Source organism: Tachyglossus aculeatus, chromosome X1, assembly GCF_015852505.1.
Source record: "Tachyglossus aculeatus isolate mTacAcu1 chromosome X1, mTacAcu1.pri, whole genome shotgun sequence".
Taxonomy (NCBI): domain Eukaryota; kingdom Metazoa; phylum Chordata; class Mammalia; order Monotremata; family Tachyglossidae; genus Tachyglossus; species Tachyglossus aculeatus.
Window position 1 is genome coordinate 88,600,114 of NC_052101.1, and position 24,119 is coordinate 88,624,232.

A 24,119-nucleotide genomic window follows, 5' to 3' on the forward strand; every position below is an offset into this window, starting at 1 on the left:
ACTGTTCTCTAGCCCCTTGTAAATTCCCTCTGGGCCTAGGTACTAGTTAAACTGCAGAGCTTGTTTCTGGCCTTTGAATCAGTCTTGGTTGACTCTAAAGATTAGCTCTCCTTTAGACCCTTAACACCTATCCTTCTTAGTAAAACAGCCTGTTTGTCAAAGCATCAAGGTTGCCTGGTAGGAGGAGCTATACAAATTCCTATGACCAAAAAGAGAACAAGGCCCTTAAAACGTCAAGCAGGGCTTGGGAAAATTCAAAGGACTTCTGCTAGTTCCTCCTGCCTAAATTAATATATTATGAAGCTAGAGACCGAAGAAGACGTGCATTAGTTTACCAGAGACTTGGACAAGAATCCTTGTGATTAGAATATGCATGTTTTAATGTACCTCCAGCAGCAACAGGCAAAGGGCCAGAGATACCAGAGACTATGCCAGTTGCGAAAAAGGAGAGACCCATATCTGGGGAGAAGAGAGACAGAACTTACAGCACATTAGGGGAGGCCTGTCTTCCAGGCTGGAAACTGGGATGTGAAAATCCTGACAGGCAAGGTTTTTTCAGGTCCCTCTGTAGGTTAGTTACAGAAACATACCCAAGAACCAACCTATGGAATCTCATTAATAGTTCAAGGAGAACAATGAAAGCCACATGACGTCAATTGAGTACTGCATGTGGTAGATGGAACAAGCTCTCAGCAGCAGAGAGTGAAAGAGGAAAGAGCTTCCGAAGAGACTGTACAAAAACCAATAAAATGTGGTTTCTATCTGTATAGCATGGCTAGACTTCAGGCATTCTACTTTGGAAAGAAAATGGATATGCTCCGTATGGGTTTTAGAATCCTTTTCAACCGCTTTTGTGGTCCAAACCCTCACCCAGTCTTCAATAAGTGGGTACCTATTTCAACCTCGGGGGCAGGGAAAGAACCTGAGGTCAAAGCTGTTTTTCCTGTCCACCTTCTGCCTGGGGGGTGGGGGCGGCTATGGGCAAGCACTATGATGTCCCTTTCCCAGCACCACCTATACAAACCCAGAAAAGCAAACAGATTTCAAAGTGATGCAGGAAAGGGCTGGAGGAAGGGGAAAGTGGACAGAGAGAAGGAGCAAACACAGCCGCCCCCCCAACCCCCCCCCCCAAATAAAAAACTAAAGGGTCTCTGCCAGAGAAGCAATGTAGCCTTGTGGGAAGAGCCCAGGCCTGGGAGCTAAGGAGACCTGGGTTCTAATCCCATATCGCCCACTTGACTGCTGTGTGACCTTGGGCAAGTCACTCAACTTCTCTGGGCCTCAGTTCCCTTATCTGCATAATGGGATTCAAATCAATGTTTGTCTTGCCTCCCAATTAGACTGTGAGCTCCATGTGGGACAAGGACTACGCCTGACCTGATTATCTTGTATCTACCACAGAACTTAGTCCAGTATTTGACACGTAGTAAGTGCTTAACAGATAACGCTATTATTATTATCGTTATTAGGTGCTATTGAAGGATTTGCCTGAGACCTCAGCCCTGTCCTGTACCTCAAACAACACAAATAAGTTATTTTGGGGTTTTCACATCTGAAAGAAACTCCAGGCAATGGCACTCAGTTCTTAGCCTGAATACTGAAACACAACAGATTTTGAGACAAGAATATTGAAATTATCTGGTACTCTCAAGCTTTATTTAGGAATCTCAAGCCATGGCCTTTATAGGGATTTTTTTTTTGTCTTTTATGGACATCTTTGAAAAACTGTCTATTCTTAGCAATCCAGTCAACATGCCTTTATCGAGGAAGCCTCCATAGTACAGTGATCTGCACACAGTAAGCACTCAATGAATACGATTGAATGAATGAATGATTATTTTTAATGGCATCTGCTAAGTGTTTACTATGTGGCAGGCACTGTACTAAGCGCTGGGGTAGATATAAACTAATTAGGTTGGACACAGTCCATGTCCATCATGAGTGTTTACAGCCTTAATCCTCACTTTACAGATGAGGTAACTGAGACACAGAGAAGTTAAGTGACTTGCCCAAGACCACAGAGGAGACAAATGGCAGAGCCAGAATTAGAATCCAGATCCTTCTGACTCCCAGGACTGTGCTCTATCCACTAGACCATGCTGCTTCTCCATAATGGAAGGAAAAGGCATTCACAAAATGTGACTTAACTATTGGAAGCAGCATGGCTCAGTGGAAAGAGCCCGGGCTTGGGAGTCAGAGGTCGTGGGTTCTAATCCTGATAACCTTGTGTCTACCCCAGTGCTTAGAACAGTGCTTGGCACATAGTAAGTGCTTAACAAATACCATCATAAGAAGCAGCGTGGCTTAGTGGCAAGAGCACGGGCTTGGGAGTCAGAGGTCATGGGTTCTAATCCTGGCTCCACCACTTGTCAGCTGTGTGACTTTGGGCAAGTCACTTAACTTCACTGTGCCTCAGTTACCTCATCTGTAAAATGGGGATTAAGACTGTGAGCCCCACACGGGACAACCTGATAACCTTGTAACTCCCCCAGCGCTTAGGACAGTGCCTGGCGCATAGTAAGTACTTAACAAATACCATAATTATTATTATTATTAGAAATGTGTCCATCAAGGTAAGCTCTCTCTGACTATTGTCAAGGTACACTCTCTCTGACTGTTGCTGTTCATTTGGATCTAAGAAGTATCTAATCAAACTGTGATGGCTAGGTGGAATTGGACATTGATTCAAAATGTATTGATTTAGCATTCATCTGTTGACAAAGAAAACAAAACATCTCTGATTTCTCTGAAGGAATATATGGCTAAGATTTCTGCACCACACTACATCTGTGCTGTGCATTTGCAATAACCAGGGTATATTTTTCTTAATTTAACAGTCCTTGGTCTTCAAAAGTCCTTTGCAAGCAAGGGCCAGTGTTGCTTAACGGAAAGAGCACGGGCTTGGGAGTCATGGTTCATGGGTTCTAATCCCGGCTCCACCACTTGTCAGCTGTGTGACACTGGGCAAGTCACTTAACTTCTCTGTGCCTCAGTTCCCTCATCGGTACAATGGGGATTAAGACTGTGAGCTCCACGTGGGCCAACCTGATTACCTTGTATCTCCCCCAGCGCTTAGAACAATGCTTGGCACATAGTAAGCACTTAACAAATACCATCATCATCATCACCATGTTTGACTTCTCTGTGGCAATACTAAATCCAGATCATCTAACTTTTCTGACTGATCAAAGGCTGCAAAGGCTCCTCGGAATATAGAGGAAACCTGAAGGCAGGAAGAAATGCGAGAATGTAGAGAAGGAGAGGTCAGGGCTGGAGAGGTAGATTTGGGAATCATTCTGTGTAGAGATGATAATTGAAGCCAGGGCAGTGAATGAGTACATGCTTTGGGGGAATTAATATTACCAGTGACTAAAGAACAACCTCATCTTGTTCAGTTAATGGTGGTGGAGGAAGTTAAGCGGAATAATCACCAGAGTTAAAAATGGCCAGGGCACCAGCTTGAACAGTTTTGTCATAAACCATAGCCCTTCCCACAGACGGTGTGTGGACTTTGTGTCTTAGGCAGATCATGGCCAAAGTATCAGGACTATACTGTTAAAGATCATTTACCCCTTACAGATTTCCTGGAACAGCTTCCCAAATTCCAGCTTGATATATTTTTGTGATATCCAATAGGATTTCAGTGTATAGGGAGTGGGGCAGTTATTTGTGAATTTGTGCATTTTGAGATCTTCAGAGCAAAGGCACTATATGAGTCTAAAACTGTTGCTAATTTTATTTGAAATATGAGAAGTATTCACACATTCAAATTCAATCTGGTGCTCGGAGAGCATCAAGGCTCATTAAAGCTCACAAACCCAGGAACAGATTGAGGTGACAATCAAGCATGTTAAGACTCTTCGTCCTTCTACCGCAGAAAAATAACACGATAGAAGCTGGAGAGAGCTTCATCCTACAATTCCTTCTAAGCCCACATCATTGTTAACTTTTTTAAAGTACCAGCTGTGATATCTAGAATCATTCAACTTCATAAAAATTATCCCCTGCTTCATAAGAAAATAGTAAGCTGCTTTGGGAAGCAACAGAATAATTTTCCCTCAGTTTGGAAGTTCACATCTACCCTGTTTTTATGCCGGGCAGGATGAGAATAATTGGCCAGTGGCTAGGATGCTATTTTCAAACTTATTTCTCACCCAAATTTGTCTCAGGAAGTAATGTGGAACAGACTCTTCACTCAAGAATTGCATAGGCTATTCTGAGTCTGAGCTAGTCAAGCTCAAAAACAAACAGCAAAATTAAAAAATGAAGCAACGTTTTAAAACAGATTTGCATATAAAACAAAACAGTTGAGGGGATTTTTGTTTGTTTGTTTTCAGGCAGTCTATCCCCTAGGCTCCACAATCTATTTAGCACAAAGGTTTTGGATATAAAAAAAAACTATTTTGGGACCAGCATAAATGATTACTGATCCCATGTGGCTCTCTGCAAGCCTGTTCTTAAAACAAAGCAAGCTGAGACGAGATTTCATCCCAAGCTTCAAACATTTCAGAAAAGGTTCATCTGTAGACCAAAAATGCACATTAAAATTTCACACTCCCTTCTGGCAAGGCTGGTGTCAGGATGTTCATATGGGAAGCCCTTCCTGAAATGCACCTGTAGGTCTTCTCTAGGGGTTCTTAGGTATGTCCAATCAATCGTATTTATTGAGTACTTACTGCACTTGCAGAACACTGTACTAAGCACTTGGGAGAGTGCAATATAAAAGCTGTTAGACATGTTCCCTGCCCATGAGCTAACAATCTAGAGGGGGGATAGAGACATTAATATAAACAAATAACTTGCAGATATATACATTAGTGCTGCAGGGCTGAGGGAGGGGTGAAGAAAGGATACAAATCCAAAAGCAAAGGCAACACAGAAGGGAGCGGGAAAAGAGAAAATGAGGGCCTAGTTGGGGAAAGCCTCTTGGAGATGTGCTTTTAATATGGCTTTGAAGGTGGGGAGCGTGATCGCCTGTCAGATACGAAGAGGAAGGGCGTCCCAGGCCAGAGGCAGGACGTGGATGAGAGGTCAGCAGCTAGATAGACAAGATCGAGCTACAGCGAGTAGCTTGGCATTAGTGGAGCGAAGTGTGCGGGCTGGGCTGTAGTGGGAAATCATGGAGGTAAGGTAGGAGGGGGCAAGGTGATTGAGTGCTTTAAAGCCGATGGTACGGAGTTTCTGTTTGATGCGGTGGTGGATGGGCCACCACTAGAGGTTCCTGAGGAGTGGGGAAAAAAGGACTGAATGTATTTGTAGAGAAAATGACCCGGACAGCAGAGTGAAGTATGGACTGGAGTGGAGAGAGGCAGGAGTCAGGAAGGTGAGAAGGAAGCTGATGCAGTAATCAAGGTGGGATAGGACAATTGCTTGGATTAACATGACAGCAGTTTGGATGGAGAGGAAAGAACTGATTTTAAGTGATGTTGTGAAGATGTAATTGACAGGATTTGGTGACAGACAAAATACATGGGTTGAATGAAAACGATGAGTTGAGGACAATGGCAAGGTTACAGATTTGTGAGATGGGGAGGATGGGGGTGCTGTCTACAGTGATGGACTTAGCGCTTAGTACAATGCTCTGCACACAGTAAGCGCTCAATAAATACGATTGAATGAATGAAAAGCCAGGGGGAGGACAGGGTTCAGATGGGAAGATAAGAATTTCTGGTTCGGACATGTCCAATATAACCTTTTATTGGGACCACACACAAGTTATCGATTTACATCTTTGTTAAATCTAGTGCCCATAACCAGACCCTTTGACTCAGGATTTCTTCAGAAATGAGAAGCCCAGGACCATTTTATACAATCTGACAACATAACCAATATGGAGGGCTGTTAGGGAGAGTGTGACTACCCTTAAATATATTCCTCGTAGGGAGTGGTTTGGAGTGAAGACATTTCTTCACGTAATGATGACTGTGCCTGGGACTATGATGACAGGGACTGTGTCTGCTCTAATTGTATTGTATTTACAATTAAGAAAGGGTACAATTAAGAAAAGGAGCTAGAAAGTATCATATTCTTCTTCTACAAGCTCCACAACAACTGAAGCACCAAAGAATATAACCATATGCACATAAATACACGGAGCAGGTGTGAGTGCTGAGGTGATGTGGAAGTGCTGAAGTAGCAGTTGGAAGTGGGGGACACAGGGTGGGGAAAAGAGAGGTTAATCAGGGAAGGCCTGGAGGAGATGTAATTGCAGAAAAGCCAGGGAGAAGGGGAGAAGTGATCTGAGTACCATGGAGTTTTTAAAACAATTAATACAATAGGTCTAAGTCATCAACTTCATCCACAACCAGGAGAAGCAGCTTAACCAGTCTGATGATCATTTTCTTCATCAGTGCAACTGAGAATGTAGCACTTAACACTGACACTGGTAAAATTAAAAATAGTGTTATAATCACTTACCACTACTCAATCCCACCTGAATGAAACACCTAGATCAATCCTATTCTGGAAACTCCTCCTCCCACCCACTGGAAGCAAACTAGTAGATTCTTTCATCTCTTTCTTCAAACTGAACATTTGCTTGGCTGTTGAAATCGATATAAGTGAATGTACCAATGTAATATCAAAATCATTTCAGTTGAAGAAGCTGGAAAGTCACAGGATTTCTTCCACCCTCTTGGACATCCAAGATTTAGTGTCACAATAAGAAAAAAAACTGCCATATTGATCAGACTGACTCAGAACAACTGTATATGTACCAATATGGCAAGATTACAGCAAGAGTGCGGCAAGATTCCACTGCCATCTATATTTCCATATATATATATATATATACACACACACACACAAAAGAAGCAGCGTGGCACAGTGGAAATAGCACGGGCTTTGGAGTCAGAGATCATAGGTTCAAATCTCGGCTCCGCCACTTGTCAGCTGTGTGACTTGGGGTAAGTCTGTGCCTCAGTTACCGCATCTGTAAAATGGGGATTAAGACTGTGAGCCCCCCATGGGACAACCTGATCACCTTGTAACCTCCCCAGCGCTTAGAACAGTGCTTTGCACATAGTAAGCGCTTAATCAATGCCATCATTATCATTATTACTATTATATTGCCTCTGGATGTGATGCCTCAGTGTGGCCAAATGGATAGAGCACACACCGAGGAGTCTGAAGGATTTGGGTTCTAACCCCAGCTTCTCCACTTGTCTGCTCTGTGATCTTGGGCATGTCACTTTTAACTTCTCCGTGCCTCAGTTCCCTCATCTGTAAAATTGGGATTAAGACTGTGAGCCCCATGTGAGACAGGGACTGTGTCCAACTTGCGTAACCTGTATCTACCCCAGCACTTAGTACAGTGCCGGGCACATAGTAAGCGCTTAACAAATGCCATGAAAAAAAAATACCTCCACGATACACCCAACAGATTCGGAAGCACTAGATTGTTAAGGACATATTCTGTCCTTTGCCCTTTTTCAAAGCACACACAAATACAGAGGACAAGGCAAATAAAATCTAAATTGAGATAAGAATTTACTACAGAAAGCCACATAATTCAAAGCTAATAGCTTCTTTTTACAACTCTTTTCTACTCTTATTTACTGTGTGGTTTGACAGTTCTCTTGTTCCATGTGATGCTATTATAGTAGATCATAAAATACAATTGGTAAATACAATTGGTTAGATGTGGAATGTAATCAAAGTAGTAGTGCTTAGAGCTTCTTTTTTTACATTTACATCACTATTGATAAAAAGCTCAAAACACTTTATATTCATCATCTCATTAATCAACCAACCAACGGTATTTATTGAGCATTTTCTGTGTGCAGAGTACTCTGCAAAGTGCTTGGGAGAGTACAGTACAGTCAATGGTATTTATTCATTTACTCATTCAGTCGTATTTATTGAGTGCTGACTGTGTGCAGAGCTTCTGGGAGAGTACACTACATACAGTTGGTAGACATGTTCCCTTCTCATAAGGAACTTACAGTCTAGAGGAGGAGACAGACATTAAAATAAATTATGGATATGTACGTAAGTGCTTTGGAGCTGAGGGTGGGGTGAATATCAAGTGCTTAAAGGGTACAGAGTTAAGTGCATAGGTGATGGAGAAAAGGAGAGGGAGTAGGGGAAATGAGGACTTAGCTGGGGAAGGGCTCTTGGAGGAGATGTGATTTTAATAACGCTTAAGGTGGAGAGAGTGGTGGTCTGTCAGATATGAAGAGGGGGGGAGTTCCAGGCCAGAGAGAGAATGTGGGCAAGGAGTCAGTGGTGAGATAGACAAGATGGAGGTACCATGAGTAGGCTGGAGTTGGAGGAGCAAAGTGTGTGGGCTGGGTCGTAGTAGGAAATCAGCAAAGTAAAATAGGAGGGGGCACGCTGACAGTGCTTTAAACCCAATGGTAAGGAGTTTCTTTTTGATGCTGAGGAGGATGGGCAACCACTGGAGATTCTTGAGGAGCAGGGACAACATGAACTGGATGTTTTCTTTGAAAAAGGAACCGTGCAGCAGGGTGAAGTATGGACTGGAGAGGGGAGAGCCAGGAGGCAAGGAGGTCAGCGAGGAGGCTGATGCAGTAGTTGAAGCAGGATAGGACAAGTGCTTGGATCGGCATAGTAGCAGTTTGGGTGGGGAGGAAACATGTGAAGGTTGAACCCACAGGATTTGGTGACATATTGAATATGTGGGCTGAATGAGAGAGATGTCGAGGATAATGTAATCACTCAGTAAGCAATTATGAACTTATTTATAAGTGCTTATTGAATGATTACATTTACAGACTTCTGCAGCACCCTTGTAGATACATGTTCATCTATTCAATCATATTTATTGAGCACTTACTGTGTGCAAAGCACTGTATTCATTGTACATTCAATTATCTATTTTGAATACTCTACTTGTATTTTCATGCATATTTTCCCTTTAGCATATAAGCTCCTGGTGGGAAGAGAACATATCTAACAACTCTGTGTTGTACTCTCCCAAGTGCTTAATACAAGAATAATAATAATAATGATGATGGTATTGGTTAAGCGCTTACTATGTGCCGAGCACTGTTCTAACAGCTGGGATAGATATAAGGTTATCAGACTGTCCCACGTTGGGCTCACAGTCTTAATCCCCATTTTACAAATGAGGTAACTGAAGCAGGGAGAAGTTAGGTGACTTGCCCAAAGTCACACAGCTGACAAGTGGCAGAGCCAGAATTAGAACCCATGACCACTGACTCCCAAGCCTGTGCTATGCGCTCAATAAATACCACTGATCGATTGATGTTTTGCACTTCCCAAGCACCTGCACCCAGAGGGAACTCAATAAATACTACTAATCATCCTTACTTCTACTACGTAGGCTAGGTGTGTAGCCCTGCATCAAAATGAGGCCCAAAGAGATGAATGTTGCCCCACAAAACAACTGCCAAACAGGAATGGGAGTAGAACCCAGATTTGGAAACTCAAGATTTGAGGTCAGTTTGTGTCAGTTATCTCATCAACATTACTTCTTAATCAAATGGCACAAACTAAGATGATGTCACCTTAATAAGCATTGGGAAGAGGGCTAAAAGTAAAGTTGACTGCACTTGCATTCAACTATACCACAACCAAAGTTATTCAAAGAAACCAGTCAACCAATCAATGGTATGTATTGGGTGCTTACCGTGTGCAGTGCACTGTACTATATGTTTGGGAGAATATACTAGAATAGAACTGGATTATGGGGTGTGGTTAGGTTGAATTAATCCTGTATAAAATGAGTTTGAGTTCAATCAAATAATCAACGGTATTGAGGGCTTACTGTCTGCAGAGCTCTGAACTAAGGGTTAGGAAAGTCTAGTAGAGTCAGTAGACATGATTCCTGCTCTCGAGGAGCTTACAATCTAATGGGAATTCCAAGTTTGCCATTCAAATGCCATTGCCAAGGCAGAATTGGCAATGCTGTCAACAGTGCCCCATCTTGTTATCTTGTGCTGTGCTCAGAACATAGTGAACACTTAATGAATACCCCAATTATTATTCTTCCCTCGCTATATCGTAAGCTCCTTGAGAGCAGGAATCATATCTACTTACTCTATTGGATTCTCCCAACTCCTTAGTACAGTGCTCTGCATGCAGTAAGTGCTCAACATCACTGATTATTTTATTGAACTTAGAAAAACTCATTTTAGATAAGTTTAACTCAGCATAAACTACCTCCCAAAATCTGCTTTTATATTGTTTTTAATGAACAAAGAATGCATGCTACCTGGGCCTTTGTGACTACAAATAATAGGACAAAACATGTTTACAATACTAGACAGCTGATGGGCATTCTATAAATAGTTACTGTTGGGCTATTTTATCACTTGCCACTCCCAAGTCTTGTTGATTTCACATCCATTCAGGCAGAACCCTCCTAACATGCTGAAAGGCCAAAAGTTAGATATGGATTTTCCACCAAAAAAAAATGTCCCAAGCACTAATTCTGGGGCTTGAACAGGAGAACATGCTTAGCTCACTGGGGTAATGATAATAATAATAATAGCAATAATAATGATGGTATTTATTAATTACTATCTCCCAAGCACTGGAATAGATAGAAGCAAAATAATCTGATCAGACACAGACCCTGTCCCACACAGAGAATACAAAATAAAAGGAAGAGCAGGTATCTTATTCCATTTTACAGAAGAGGAAATTGAGGCACAGAGAACAATCAGGAAGAGTGCTGCTTTGTATTTCGTGTAATATTCAAGGGTGAACTCAGGTACGCTCAGTTCTGCCATAAATCTTGTTTTTACTATGTGCTTTGGAGAACCTATAATGGCAGAACATCACGGAACATGATGTGGAATTATAATTTTCGTTTGAGGCACAAGTCGAGTTCTGGAACAAGGAGCAGTCATAATGCATTCATTATTGGCAAAGTGATAAGAATTTCCTCCATTTAAAGAGCCCCAGAAATTGTCCTGAAGATCTTTCTCCCAAAGATTGCTCTTGCCTCTGCAGCAGAAATTCTTAGCCAGCATGCATTCCATTCACATTGATTAGCTTGACCACAAAGTGAAAATAAGGAAACCTCACCATGTGACCCCGGAGTAGAGGAAGTGAAAGCTCTAGAATCAAAGGCATCTCGCCATTACCATGGCATCCCATCTAGAGTTCCTAGCACATGGGTTAAACAGAAGCCTAAGAGAAGGAATTAAGAGAGGCTAACACAATCAGGCAATTCAGAGTCCGGTGAGCAAAAGGATGTAGAAAAGGACTTTCCTTCTCCCCGGTATTTTTTTGATAACCGACTAAACTGATTCATTCTGCAGCCCCCGATACAGTGTGCTGATTACGTCACTACAAAACACTGGTCCTTTAAGAGAGTTAGGGAAAGTCAAAATAGGAATGCTGTCTGAATGACAGCGGGAGAGGTTCTAGCCACTGGACTAATTAACCAGGCCATTAGTCAATCAATCAATCGTATTTATTGAGTGCTTACTGTGTGCACAGCACTGTACTAAGCGCTTGGGAAGTACAAGTTGGGAACATACAGAGACGGTCCCTACCCAACAGTGGGCTCACAGTCTAGAAGGGGGAGACTCCTGCCAGTAGCCATCACAGGGGCCACCAAAACCCACAATACGCAACATGGCAAGCAAGTTCTTCTTAGCACCTGCTAAGGAGATAAATCAATCAATCCATCCATCAATCAGTAGTATTTACTGAGCGCTTACTGTATGCAGAGCACTGAACTAAGCGCTAGGGAGAGTACAACACAACAGAGTTGGTAGACACATTGCCTGCCCACCAGGAGCTTTCAGTCTAGAGAGGAAGACAGACATTAAAATAAGAACAGCACCAGATATTCTTCTAGTGGTACCTGCTCCCAATCAGTCAGCAATTCCCAGAGCCCCTTACTCTTCAAGAGGCTCAGAGTCCTCCCGAACAAGCTCCAGCTCCAAACTGCAGAAATTCTAGAGTGTTCCTTAAAACAATCGTGGTATTTGTTAAACGATGTTCTAAGCACCGGGATAGATACAAGATAATCAGGTCCTGCAAGAAGCCCATGTTCTAAGAAGAAGGGAGCACAGGTATTGAATCCCATTTTGCAGATGAAGCAACTGAGGCAGAGAAGTGACATGCCCATGGTCCCACGGCAGGAAAGTGGCGAAGCTGGGATTAGAACCCAGGTTCCCTGCTCTTTCCACTAGGCCATGCTGCTTATGGCAAGTAGTCTGCAGGCTTGGCTGTGGGTCAGGGGACTTGTACCTTATACCTATACCTCGATTCCTCCGACCCAGTATGCTTTGCCTAAATCCAAACCCTTTGATTCTTCCTTCTGCCACGGATGCTGCTCAGTACTAAAATAGGTCTGGAATGTGCAAAGGTACAGGTGTACTTGGAGAAGGGACAAAGTTATCTTAAGGACCACCCTGGCTTCCACTCCCCAGAGCTGACAAGAGCTTTATGCTGTCTCTGGACAAACAAAAATAATGTTTGCTCCTCTCTGCTTCAAGTACCCAATCCAAAGAACCCAGCTGCTTAAAAGCCCCTTAGGCCACTGTAGAACTCCCGAAAACACAGATCAGCTCATTACAATTCCACAATGACTGACTTACTCAACAAGAAATGAGAGCTAAGAGCTAAATGGGCATGTTGGCTACAACACCATCTGCATGACAAATATACATACACCTATGGAAACGTACGTTTCAGGGTAACCAGAGCTGAATTTCTTCAGATCACTTGGAAAATCTATTCTTGGGTAAAAGTATGCACCATTCCTGAATATAATGGTATTTGTTAAGGACTCACTATGCATCATGCATTGTTTTAAGTGACACTTCGGCAGATTTAATGATTTCTAAACACAACTCCAAGGGCCGTTTAAATCACAAACTTACTGGAAACCTATACCAAATGTATTGACAGCAAATGCTTATGCTTCACCCAGTGCATTCTCTGCTCCTTGTCCTATGAAGAGGTAATACACCTGTATGATACTAAGGTCTCTAGAAAAGTTTAGATTTGGAAGTTTGAAGATTAAAACCTGAAATGAACCTGTGAGTATCCCCTGGGTAATCCAAGTTTTACACACGAGGCTTTCCATTTTCCACAGTGCTAACGGAAAGTCCTCGCACTTGCAACATGATTTAAATTGACTGGAACCAGTTTTTTCACAGGAACAATACTATATATGGGGAACTGGTTCCAGAACCAAGGTTAGGTATCCTATTTTGACCAAAACAGCCCAGAATTGTGGACCTAACTAATCGTAGATGAGTAACATCGCTACATTAATGCATTTAGAGTCGGAGAAGTTCACAAAGAGGTAGGTGATTTTTACTTCATTAGAAGTAAAATGGACAAGCTGATCCTCCCTGGTGATTCCACCTGGTTAGACTCCACTTTCCCCCCACCCTCTTGAAAATTTTGCCACCCACCCGCGGCCCCCAAAACCCCATCGCAACACACATCACAACTGTACCGCAATGCCCTGAGGTTCCTTCGCCCACCCCACCCCCACCAACCCTCAACCCTCCGTGTCCCTGAAATTAGTGATCAAAAGGGGGCTGGTCCAAGTCAGTGTGTTGTAAAGCTGAAATGGAGTGTAAATATAGAAAGCTGGCAAATGTCGTTCATCTTAACTTCAAACATCTAACGAACTACCTGTAAAATAAAAAGTATTGCCAACATAGCATGGAAACTCTTCTTAGCACCTGTTAGGAAGATTAAATGTTAAGAACTGCACCAGACGCTCTTCCAATGGTACCCGCTCCCAGTTGGTCAGCAATTCCCAGAGCCGCCTTCCTCTTCAAAGGGCTCAGGGGCCGACCGCCTAAAAAATAGCTCCAGCTCCAAGATGCTGAAACTCTAGATGTTTGCTTATGTCCAAGGGGACTGCAGTCTTCGCTACGGGTCAGGGGACTAAATATTATAGCTGTTCCTTGATTCTTATGAGCTAAGGTGCTTTGTCTAAAATGACCGCCATTTTACTTCACCCATTCCTTCACTGGTCTGACTGCCTTATTTCCCAAAGGCCCAGAAGCCTGGAGTTTTCACCATCCTGACCTAATCCTGTCTCTTTCTTACGTTCATCTTTGCCATAAAGAATACATACCAAACGAAGAGAGAGGATTAGCTACGCAGCCCCTGTGGAAAGTCAGTGCAAAAAAAAAAAAAAAGGCCACTACTCAAAGGACAAAAAGGACTTCAAAGCAAGGTACAGAATTTGCTCTCCCCATACTAAAGCACCAGAGATGTGCCTGCAGTGACCTGAAACAGCCCTAGTTTGTTTCCACATTTCACAGTTAGACAACTACTCTATATTCACCTAGCCATGGCAGTGAATTTTCCTTAAGAGGGGAAATTCTGTGCAAGGGCGGTATACACAGAAAAGCAAGTTTGCCTAAGGCTTTTCAATCTCTTGGAGAACAGGGGAAGTGAAGAGCCAGTCAGCCAAGTTAAGTGTAGTTCTGGCTCTAGCCTCCAGCATATGATGATATCTCCGAAGTGACTAGCAATATGTCATGAACCTTTGCTTCTTTCAAGTTTCCCCTGCACAGGCCTGGGCATATCTTCTGATCATGAAGACCTGACTTCCTGCTAACAGAAGCTGGCCCACTGCTCTGACATTTAATCAAACTGCAGCAGAGAAAGTTCAGGATTCTGGGACTATCAGTTTCAAGGTTTTCACATTTTCGCAAAGATGCTTGCACGTATTAGGATTGTCCATAGTGTACTACTCTCCTAACCTGTGCTGGGAAGGAAAAAATCACCCTAACAACTTTGCTTTGTAATTGGTCATGATCTCCAGCCTCCTTCCCCCAACCTGAAATATCAATGTTTGGAGAAGAAGCGACAACACTGGGCTTCAGCTAGATGAGTGGTGTTCTCTTCCCCAGCTGGGATGGTCCATCCATGATGAAGTTAAGTTGTCTTTGACTACAGAACTCCACTGATGATTCAATCGTTTATTGCTGAGAAACTACTTTAGAGAACTGAATTCCTCTCCCAGCCATCCATGAGAAGGATTACTTCCAATGTGCCCTGAGTCACAAAAAGAACACTGAACCCAACTCAGAGTTTGGGGCAGCACTGAGTTTGTAAGCCAAAGAAAGGCAGTAGCTAGTATACCAAACTCAGAGCATCTGTTATCGCCTACCGTCACAGCAAAATGATGCACTTTAAGATGCCTCAATACTGAGCAGAAGGCCACGGAACTCAAACAGATCAAATTTCTAACATTTTGCTATATAAATCCATCCATCTCCATCAGCAAAGTCCAAGACCAACCACACACACTTGGCAAGAAGCGAAGACTATTTTCTTCCTCAACAGACAACAGACAAGTGATACCACAGACATTAAAACAAGGAAGTGCTCAAACTCAGCTCCTGTAGTTCAAAATGGCAGCAGGCTGTCTTCCATCCTCTCAATGGAGACCAAGCCTGCAGATCCAACAGCAAGCCGCACAGAATCATGAACAGAGGAGCCCGGGTGCCTAGATTAGATTTTCCACTTTGGCGCTCTGGATCTCAATAGCCTTTACCCCAACACTGGTAAAGGGGGCACCTGCATCCAGCTCCATCACCTGAATTTTAAGCATGACTTTTGGGAAGTTGCTAAAGCAACCCACGCAGGTATTGCTTCAACAATCCCATATCTTGGCAACGCCATGAATCCTAACATACATGTTGTCGAACAGAATGCTCGCTTCCTTCCCTTAAAGGAACAAAACCTAGCAAATGAGTTAAGAACAGCATCTTCACTGAACAAATTAGGGCAGCAGAGGACAAGATGAAAATTCTCCTTAACCCAATAAACTTCCTCGAAAACTCATACCAACACACAGGGCTCTATGTTTAGGCACATACAGTAAATCCTGGTGACTCTGAATCTGGGAATCTTCAATAATACTGGTTCATAAATAAAAAGAGAAAAAAAGGTTCATTTGGAAAGGAATGGGGAAGCAGGTGCACCTTAGTAGAAAGAGCACAGGACTGAGAGTCAGGAGATCCAAGTTATGGTCCTGGCTCCGTCACTTTCCTGATATGTGTAATCATGGGCAAGTCACTTAACTTCTCTGTGCCCCAGTTTCCCCATCTGTAAAATAGAATTGAATACCTGTTCTCCCTCCTCTTAGACTGTGAGTCCCACTTGGGAGAGGGACTGTCTAATCAGATTATCTTGTATCTACTGGTGTTTAACACAGTGCCTGACGCATAGAAAACACTTAATGCAACTATTATTAGTATTATTTACCCCAATGCATGGGAGATGGGGTATCATGTGACTTTCTTAAGAGCATCCTCCTTTATCTACAAAGATGTCCATTATCCCCCTGGAAATTCTCTTACCTCTAACCTCAATCTCAAGGGTCAGGGTAGAGTTTCTGAGCCCATATTGCTGTGTGTGCTAATCCAGATTCTTCTCCCAGGAGAAAAATGACTTGCTTATCAAAAACATTCCTGGGAATGATCCCAAAGAGTTGTTCGTTTTTTAAGTTGGCCCAATTGTGCTCAAAGTTCTTCTAAGGGAAAAGCTGAACTGTGGTAGATACAGTCTCAGGGGGACTATCATGCTCCTGAATTTTGCCATCTGTTTAGGATTTTGGACATCTTACTACTGAAAAGATATAAAAGCAACAGGGGAAAGGGGACAAATTTAAGTTCCAATATCAAAAGAGCCGCACTTGCATAGCCTATGTAATCCGTGAAGGAAGGCATATACTGCAAATAGTCTTCAAATAGCATTTCTGAAGGAGGGGGAGAGGAGAGGAATTCCTTATCCTTAAGAGGAGGAAATATGACCTTTGGCTCTTGTACAATTACAGAAAATTTAAGTAAAATATCAGGAAAAACTTCCTAATTGTCAAATCGGATTATGGAACTACCTATTGTGATGTGCTGGAGCTCCCCCTGATTGGGACGTTACAACTATTGGGTGTGGTGGTTTGGTACCTAAAAGCCTGGCTCTTTTCATTTTGGATACAACTAGAGGGTAAGGGTTTAGGGTTCATTGGTTTTACAGTTCTGACTTTACAAGGGCCCTACTAAGGTTTGTCTCTGGGCTGCCTGGCGGACAGGCTGGGAGGGGCAAAGACTCAGACCCAGTTCAGCCCTTGAAGATCACTAATTTTACCTCTGCCCGCCTGAGTGGCTGTACTTCAGAATGTCTAGGAGACAGGCGAAGAGCATTTGAGCCATCAATAGTGTAAACATCATTTGCCTGTAAAACAGATTCCGTGTGACTAACCTAACCTTTCCCACCTTGCATTCTTCTTGGCTTTCACTGTTGTGAAAGATGACCTGCTCTCCTCTAAAAGTGCCCCAGTCACACAGTCTCACCACTGGACCATTACCAGATCTTTCATGTTGGTGCCCCTCATTTTCATAGCTCTCTGAAAAACACACTCCTCCCAATCTCCGAGATTCCGATTAACTTTACACCAGCTGCATAGAGACTGGATCTCCTACCCTTGGGCCAAAACAAGTAGCTTGGAGTAGCTACAATGAAAATGGGAACAATGGGAAACGTCTTGGCCTGGTGGCAAGAGCACGGGCTCGGGAGTCAGAGGTCGTGGGTTCTAATCCCATCTCTGCCACTTGTCTGCTATGTCACCTTGGGCAAGTCTCTTAATTTCTTTGTGCCTCAGTTCCCTCATCTGTAAAATGGGGATTAAGACTATGAGGCCCATGTGAGACAGGGACTGTACCCAACCTGATTACCTTGTATCTACCTCAGGGCTTAGAACAGTGCTTGGCACATAGTAGGCACTTAACAAATACCATTATTATTAAAACTTTAATGAAAATGGGTAAATTTTCTTTCTGCCTATAGTTTCTGACCTCATGTTCTACTCCCGCCCCTCCTAAAATAATACCCAAGATAAAAGTAGTACTTATGGGTAGAACCACATCCACAACTGATTTAATGCAGAATTTGTCCACGAGTGATATTTAGCTAGATAGGCCATATTCTCCTTCTAAACAGGAAGAGATACACTAGTGCCCTGAGATTCTATTTTCTGTAACCTCCAGCCAAATTTAGTAGAGTGCTCTATCCAAACATGCTGTATCCAAACATGCTGCCTTCTTTTTTTTTTTTTTTTTTTAAGGTGCTGGAACTCTTGGCCTCTGGGCTCCATCTTGGAAAAGAGGCTGTGGACAGGTTGGATGGACAGCAAGGGACAAGGAGGTAAATAATGCTTCAAAATGTGGATGGAGATGTCAAGACTGAGGAGCTCTGAACAACTGTTTGGAGATGACTGTCTCTTTGTCCAAATTACTGTTTCCAAATGTTGGTGTTTGCTCTCCTGGACTCCCTTTGATGTGAACTATGAAAGGTTCCCTGAACCCCTACTTTGTGTTTTCCACCTCTTCCATTAACAGGCTATTTCCTGTACTGGTAACTTACTTTGTAGTGCTCTAGGAACACTTTCTAATGAGGAGCTCAAAAGGCTTTTGAGATATTAGCTAATCCTCACTTGCTAAGTACCCTGAGTTTTCCGTCAAGGGGTCATGTTCCTCACAGACCCCATTAAGGAAAGCTCACGATCCAGTCCGTGCACCTTGACTAATGCACAATTGTTTCTTCCAACGCTGCACCACTTTCAATCCAGACAGACATGTGTTGTTGGAGGCTGTTCCCTAATTCCCCAACTGCAATCTATCCAAAATGTGCAATGAAAACATGCATTATAGAAGAAATGAGTGTATGTATACACAAACTGTACAGAGGGAGAGAAGGCTTCATCCTGCCATACAACAGTGCTAGTCAGGATGATGATGATGATATAAATATGCACATACTGAGGCTCACGAAGAAATGAACCTGGACTTCAAAAGCACCAGAATGTGCAAGTAAGCAGTGAATAAACTTTTTTAAAGCAACCCAATTCTCTGGTACTATCCTACATGCTACCATTTCTCACTATCATCAGGTGCATTATTGCTTTGGCACCACAGTCTGGGCAGAGCTTTGGAATATTTTTGGACTGATGAAAACTTTTTTTAAAAATCTAGCTTGGTAAGTGAGTTATAGTTACTTTTCCCATTTCTAAAACCAGAGAACTGAGACTCAGAGAAGTGAGTGGATTTTCCTACAGTTACTTAAAAGGGAGAGCCAAGTCGGGAACGAAAGTCCCATTTCTCGAGTCCTGATGTAATGCTCTATCTGTTCAATGCTTCCTTTCTAGAAAGTTCAAAACTCATATTTAAGTGGAAGGGCCAGAAAATGAGTTTTCTTGCCACTTGGAAACTCTAAGTGGCAAGCCAGGTTCTTAAAATAACACAAAGTACCCAGGTATATTCTTCCTGATTCAGATTCACCAGGTCTGACTGTATGCAACCAAGCCCTTTTGAATGCAACTCCCAATTTGCCAGGGAACGACGACAAATACAAGAAGCATCTACTGTACATGAAAACTCTCTTCCCCATTATTCCTTGATGACGCATTTGGAAAAGTGGTTCACACATGCAAGGTATGCATGAAATCAGAGCTGCAGGTAAGTGGCGTTTTTTGATCGATCCAGGTATGGGAGAGCATACCTGAAACCTTTATGCCTGGGTCAGATCTTCAAAATCACTGAATAGTCAAGAGCTGTTTCCCACTAACGGGGTGTAAACCCCAAAGGACGCCACACTATGCCAATCATTTTTTCCAGCTAGTCAATCTGCTATTGGGCCCTAATTTGAAGACCAGACAACTCTGTGTCCATTAGCACTTAAAGAGGTCTTCCTACACCTCTCTGCAATTTTCTGCTTACACTAGCAATTTGGCTGAAATGTTGTATGCTCCATGGACAGATCTTCTTCCGCACCTTTCCAAAACCAAGTAGTTTGGATTTCCCCACCCGCCCCGTTAAAAAAAAATCCTTCTAGCAGCATTCAACCGAAGGGTAAAGCAACCTGGTTGGCTTCCATGCATCCGATGGCTTCTTCCAAGAGTGAAAACTCCACGCAGACATAGCCATAGTCGTAACCTGGGGACAGCATTTAAATACAGACGGGAGTCGTGTTAGTGCCTTGCAAACACAAAAGCCACATTTAAATCCCCCAGTTTCCACCCCCTCAATCACAAACCCTCCCTGGTACCCGCCTGCCCATCCCATTTACCAGAGATCACACCTCCAACCCACAACAGAAAGCAAAAGCTTTGATCTTGGAAATTTGAACTCCACAGTTTCATTTCAGAATGGCTTTCTTGCACGTTCAGTATGGAGTTCCTATGTCCTCCTCTCTTGACCAAATGGCCTGGGGAGGGAGTCTAAGAATGAACAATCCCACCAGCAGTAGTTCATATGGGATACAGTTAGAAGCAGGCAGAATTCCAGAAAAAACCATCAGCAGCAGAACTTGACTGCCAAAAGTAAGAGGCATTCCCCTGCCTACTAAGGCAGAGCAGAGGTGATTCCTGGGGACCATCCTTGCACAGAATGGAATTCAAGGAGGCTATTTTTTGTCTAGAAGTTGATGGGAGATTTACGGATGACCTAATGGTAGTCCGTTTCAGGCCTTTGGCTTCATATTTGAAACTAACTCCAATGTCATTTTTTCAACAGACTTTCTGCATCTGAACAGAGAGGGGGAAGAGATGAGGATTGCTCATTTCCAGAAGTGAAAATCACCAAAAGAAACAGAACATCTTTAGGTCATTCCCCTTCCCTCTCATTTTAGCAAACTCTTAATGAGGAGAGGAACCCCCCCGCCTTTTTAATGGCATTTATTAAGCGCTTACTATGTGCAAAGCACTGTTCTAAGCGCTGGGGAGGTTACAAGGAGATCAGGTTGTCCCACAGGGGGCTCACAGTCTTCATCCCCATTTTACAGATGAGGGAAATGAGGCACAGAGAAGTTAAGTGACTTGCCCAAAGTCACACAGCTGACAATTGGCAGAGCCGGTATTCGAACCCATGACCCCTGACTCCAAAGCCCATGCTCTTTCCACTGAGCCACGCTGCTTCTCTATTTTTTGTTTTCCTGTGTTCCACAAGAGAGTTTGAATTAATATTACAAGAGGCTGAGTTACAACCCCAATTCCTACTGATGGAAAAGGATTCCAAGACAGGCTTTGCAGAACAAGCTAATACTACTTCAGTGATTTTCATGCCTTCCACCTCAACTGCTTCACAGAATAAAGGCTTTCAAAATCAACCTTTATCTGAGAGCATTACTGTGTAAATAGAACACAAAGAAAAAAGATGTGACCTATTCAGATGACGGAGGAGGCAAAAATTCTGGGAGGTGGAAGTGTTATAAAACTCAAGGGTAGTTTGAGTTCAAGGCATGTAAAATTACATGACTCTGAAGCCACTGAGGTAAATGGACCACATAGCCAAAAAACAGATGAAGTCAGAGTCATGCAGCATGGCCGGAATAAAGTGGCAAGAGAAGGGGGAGACAAGCAATGATCCCACCATCTCCCCCCCTTTTCTGAAATCAGTGCACTTGGCCGGGTGGAATGAACGCACAGGCTCTTTTTGTTGCGGTTGCTGTTGTTGTTTCTGTGTGCACCCATTTGTCTTGGAGTGTGTGCAACCATACGTAACATTTATTTTGTCTTCCTACTTGAACAACAAATTCCTTGAGAAAGAGACTGTGTTTTAACGTTTGCTATATTCAGAGAAACCTCTTAAATTGGGGATACTGCAGTGTTCTTACGAACTGTCCAGTGGGCACTTAGGTGGGCGAAAGACAAGATACCTTCTTGGGTGAAGTGACCAGGAAGAGGAATGAAGTGCCTGAGAAACAAACAGCATCATTCCCAAACCAGAAAGTGGAGTTTCCATATCATCCCGGTGCCAAAGACTTTTGAAGGGACAGACTGAAGCAGAACATCTGACCCCAGTTCTTTCAGACTCCTCTTCTTTGTAGAAAAAGAAACCAACTCAATGAATGACTCAGCACATTGCTTGCAATATACTTGACAACTTTGAATTTGAGCAGGATTTTCAAAAAATGGGGAATAGGATGAAAATAGTTTTGTTCTTCCAAATAAACTAGATTGAGTGTAGTGAGTATCTAATAGAAGAACTGCAGCATTTGACACTTGGAAAGGTCACAAAGTCTCTGGAATTTTCCAAAAGGCAATATAGAGTAAAAAAAATAATGAGCTGTTCCCTATAAACCTCCCGGATACTTTTTGGAAATCCAAAAAAGCTGAACCCTTTAAGATCAGCTCCTCTCTCAGACCCTTTTGTCAACTATGTGAGAACTTCAAAAAGAAGAGAAGAAACCCAGGGGAGAGCCAATTCTGTTTCAACCCTGCAGGATGGTCTGTGATGGAACACACAAAATGAACCAAAGCCAGACCCAATTTCCAGTTTATTTAGTTCTGAAATGCTGATCACTGAGCATCCAGGCACCTTGCATATGGAAGCATAAAGAATCATGGCAGGGAAGGCCCCAGGAGGCCTGGAAAGTGGAAAAGTCTGATTTTACAGGAAAGGGTAACATAGGACATACCGACCTTGAATCTTGTCCCAAAAGTGAGGACAGTAGTGAGGATCACTACTTAAACACTGAATGCTTACTATGTGCCAGGCACTGTGCTAAGCACTGAGAGAAGACAAGGTAAACAGGTCAGACGTGGTCTCTGGCCCACATGGGACTCACAATCTAGGTGGACAGAAACAGAGAAGAGATAAATGACAGACAATGGAAACATTTAATAAAGAAAGAATAAACGATTCAAGGCAAAATAGATGAACAATACTAGAAGGGAGCAGAACTGATGTCTCTGAGTCTTTGCTTCCAAACTGGTGTGTGTGGGTGTGTGTAGGTGGGGGGAGCAGAAGACTGGGTGGCTGGACTTCCCACGTGGTGGGTGGGAGACATGAGGAGGCGATCTGGGAAATACTTCAGTGGTAAATTTAAAAACAGCCCCTAAAACTGAAATGGCTGCACAAAATCCATGAATAATAATTAAGCATATGAATTCTTAAATTTACGTCCAGATTTTGATTTTAGAACAGTCACCAATTCCCAAGACTTTCTGTCCTGCTCCTTTCTCCTGGCACGGGCAAAGCTGAGCAATTCTCTCAACCTCACAGGTAGAAACGCAATTGCTAATTGTGTGGCACTACACCCTGCCCACCCAGCAAGATGGGAAGTGGAGGATTAAAGAAAATTCCAAGGAGCCATTCATTTAAAGCAATTAACAAGATCAAGGAAAGGGGATTTCACTGATTTTACCACCCAAATGCCTTTTGGGAGGAAGGTCTGGAAAAAAAATGTCTTAGCAAGCTGCTTAACTTTTGGTACTAGTTTACAAGGCTATATTTTCAAGTTATCTGCTTCCAGGCTCTTACTGAAGAGGACTCTCATAGAAACAAGGATGGCTTCTTGAACTTCCGTTAGCCAATAAATGGCCTCATTAGGAAGCGGGAGTACAATAAAAGAAGAAATTTATGAAAAGAAGTTTTTTTTTAAATGGTACTTGTCATGCCCTATGTGCCAAATACTGTAAAAAGCACTGGGGTGTAGATACAAGATAATCAAGTTGGACACACTCCCTATCCCACATGGGGCTCACAGTCCAGATAGGAGGTAGTAGAATTTAATTCCCATTTCACAGATAACTGAGACACAGGGAAGTGACTTGCCCAAGGTGGAGCGAGGACTAGAACACAGATCCTCTGACTCCCAAGCCCATGGTCTTTCCACTAGGTCACGCTGCTTCCTGTGAGATAACATTTTTAAAGCCAGACTAAAGTTCTAGTCCCTCCACATACCATTTGGTCTCTCCTTAGAAGAAACTCAAGAGGGATATGTGGGTCCAGGGGCTAGTTAAGTATTATAAGGGGCACTAAATAAAGTAGTCCCAATGACCTCTATGTAGAGCCAACACACACACACAGACACATAAACGCATACACACACACTTGACAAAGGACAACACCAATCACCTCTTGGATATTTTTAAGCGTCCTATCATATCCAGGACTAACACAGTTTTTACCCTTCAGAAATACTTTACAGACAAATTTATGAGAAAAACACAAAGGGACTCCACATACACTGATTTGGTAAAGCCCCAATCGATCAGTAGTTTTTACTGAGTGCCTACTGAGTGCGAAGCTCTGTACTTAAAATGCTTGGGACAATACAACAGAAATGAGTTCCCTGCCCACAAAGAGCATATAATCTACCACTGAAGAGCTTACTGCACTAAGCGCTTGGGAGAGCACAAC

The 24,119-nt window shown here is 42.9% G+C and overlaps 1 protein-coding gene and 1 long non-coding RNA gene across 5 annotated transcripts in view; one reads left to right on the top strand and one right to left on the bottom strand.

Moving 5' to 3' along the window:
* Positions 1-24,119, bottom strand: part of RBM6 (RNA binding motif protein 6) — a 112,918-nt gene that overhangs the window by 39,017 nt on the left and 49,782 nt on the right. For all 4 annotated transcript variants that reach the window (XM_038771620.1, XM_038771619.1, XM_038771618.1 and 1 more), the window contains exon 6: positions 19,837-19,910. In XM_038771620.1, coding sequence (XP_038627548.1) covers positions 19,837-19,910 — 74 coding nt within the window. The remainder of the gene's footprint in view (positions 1-19,836; positions 19,911-24,119) is intronic.
* Positions 18,049-20,654, top strand: LOC119949787. Its single transcript, XR_005457313.1, has 3 exons — positions 18,049-18,123; positions 19,251-19,409; positions 20,490-20,654. It is a non-coding gene; the product is annotated as an uncharacterized LOC119949787 (long non-coding RNA).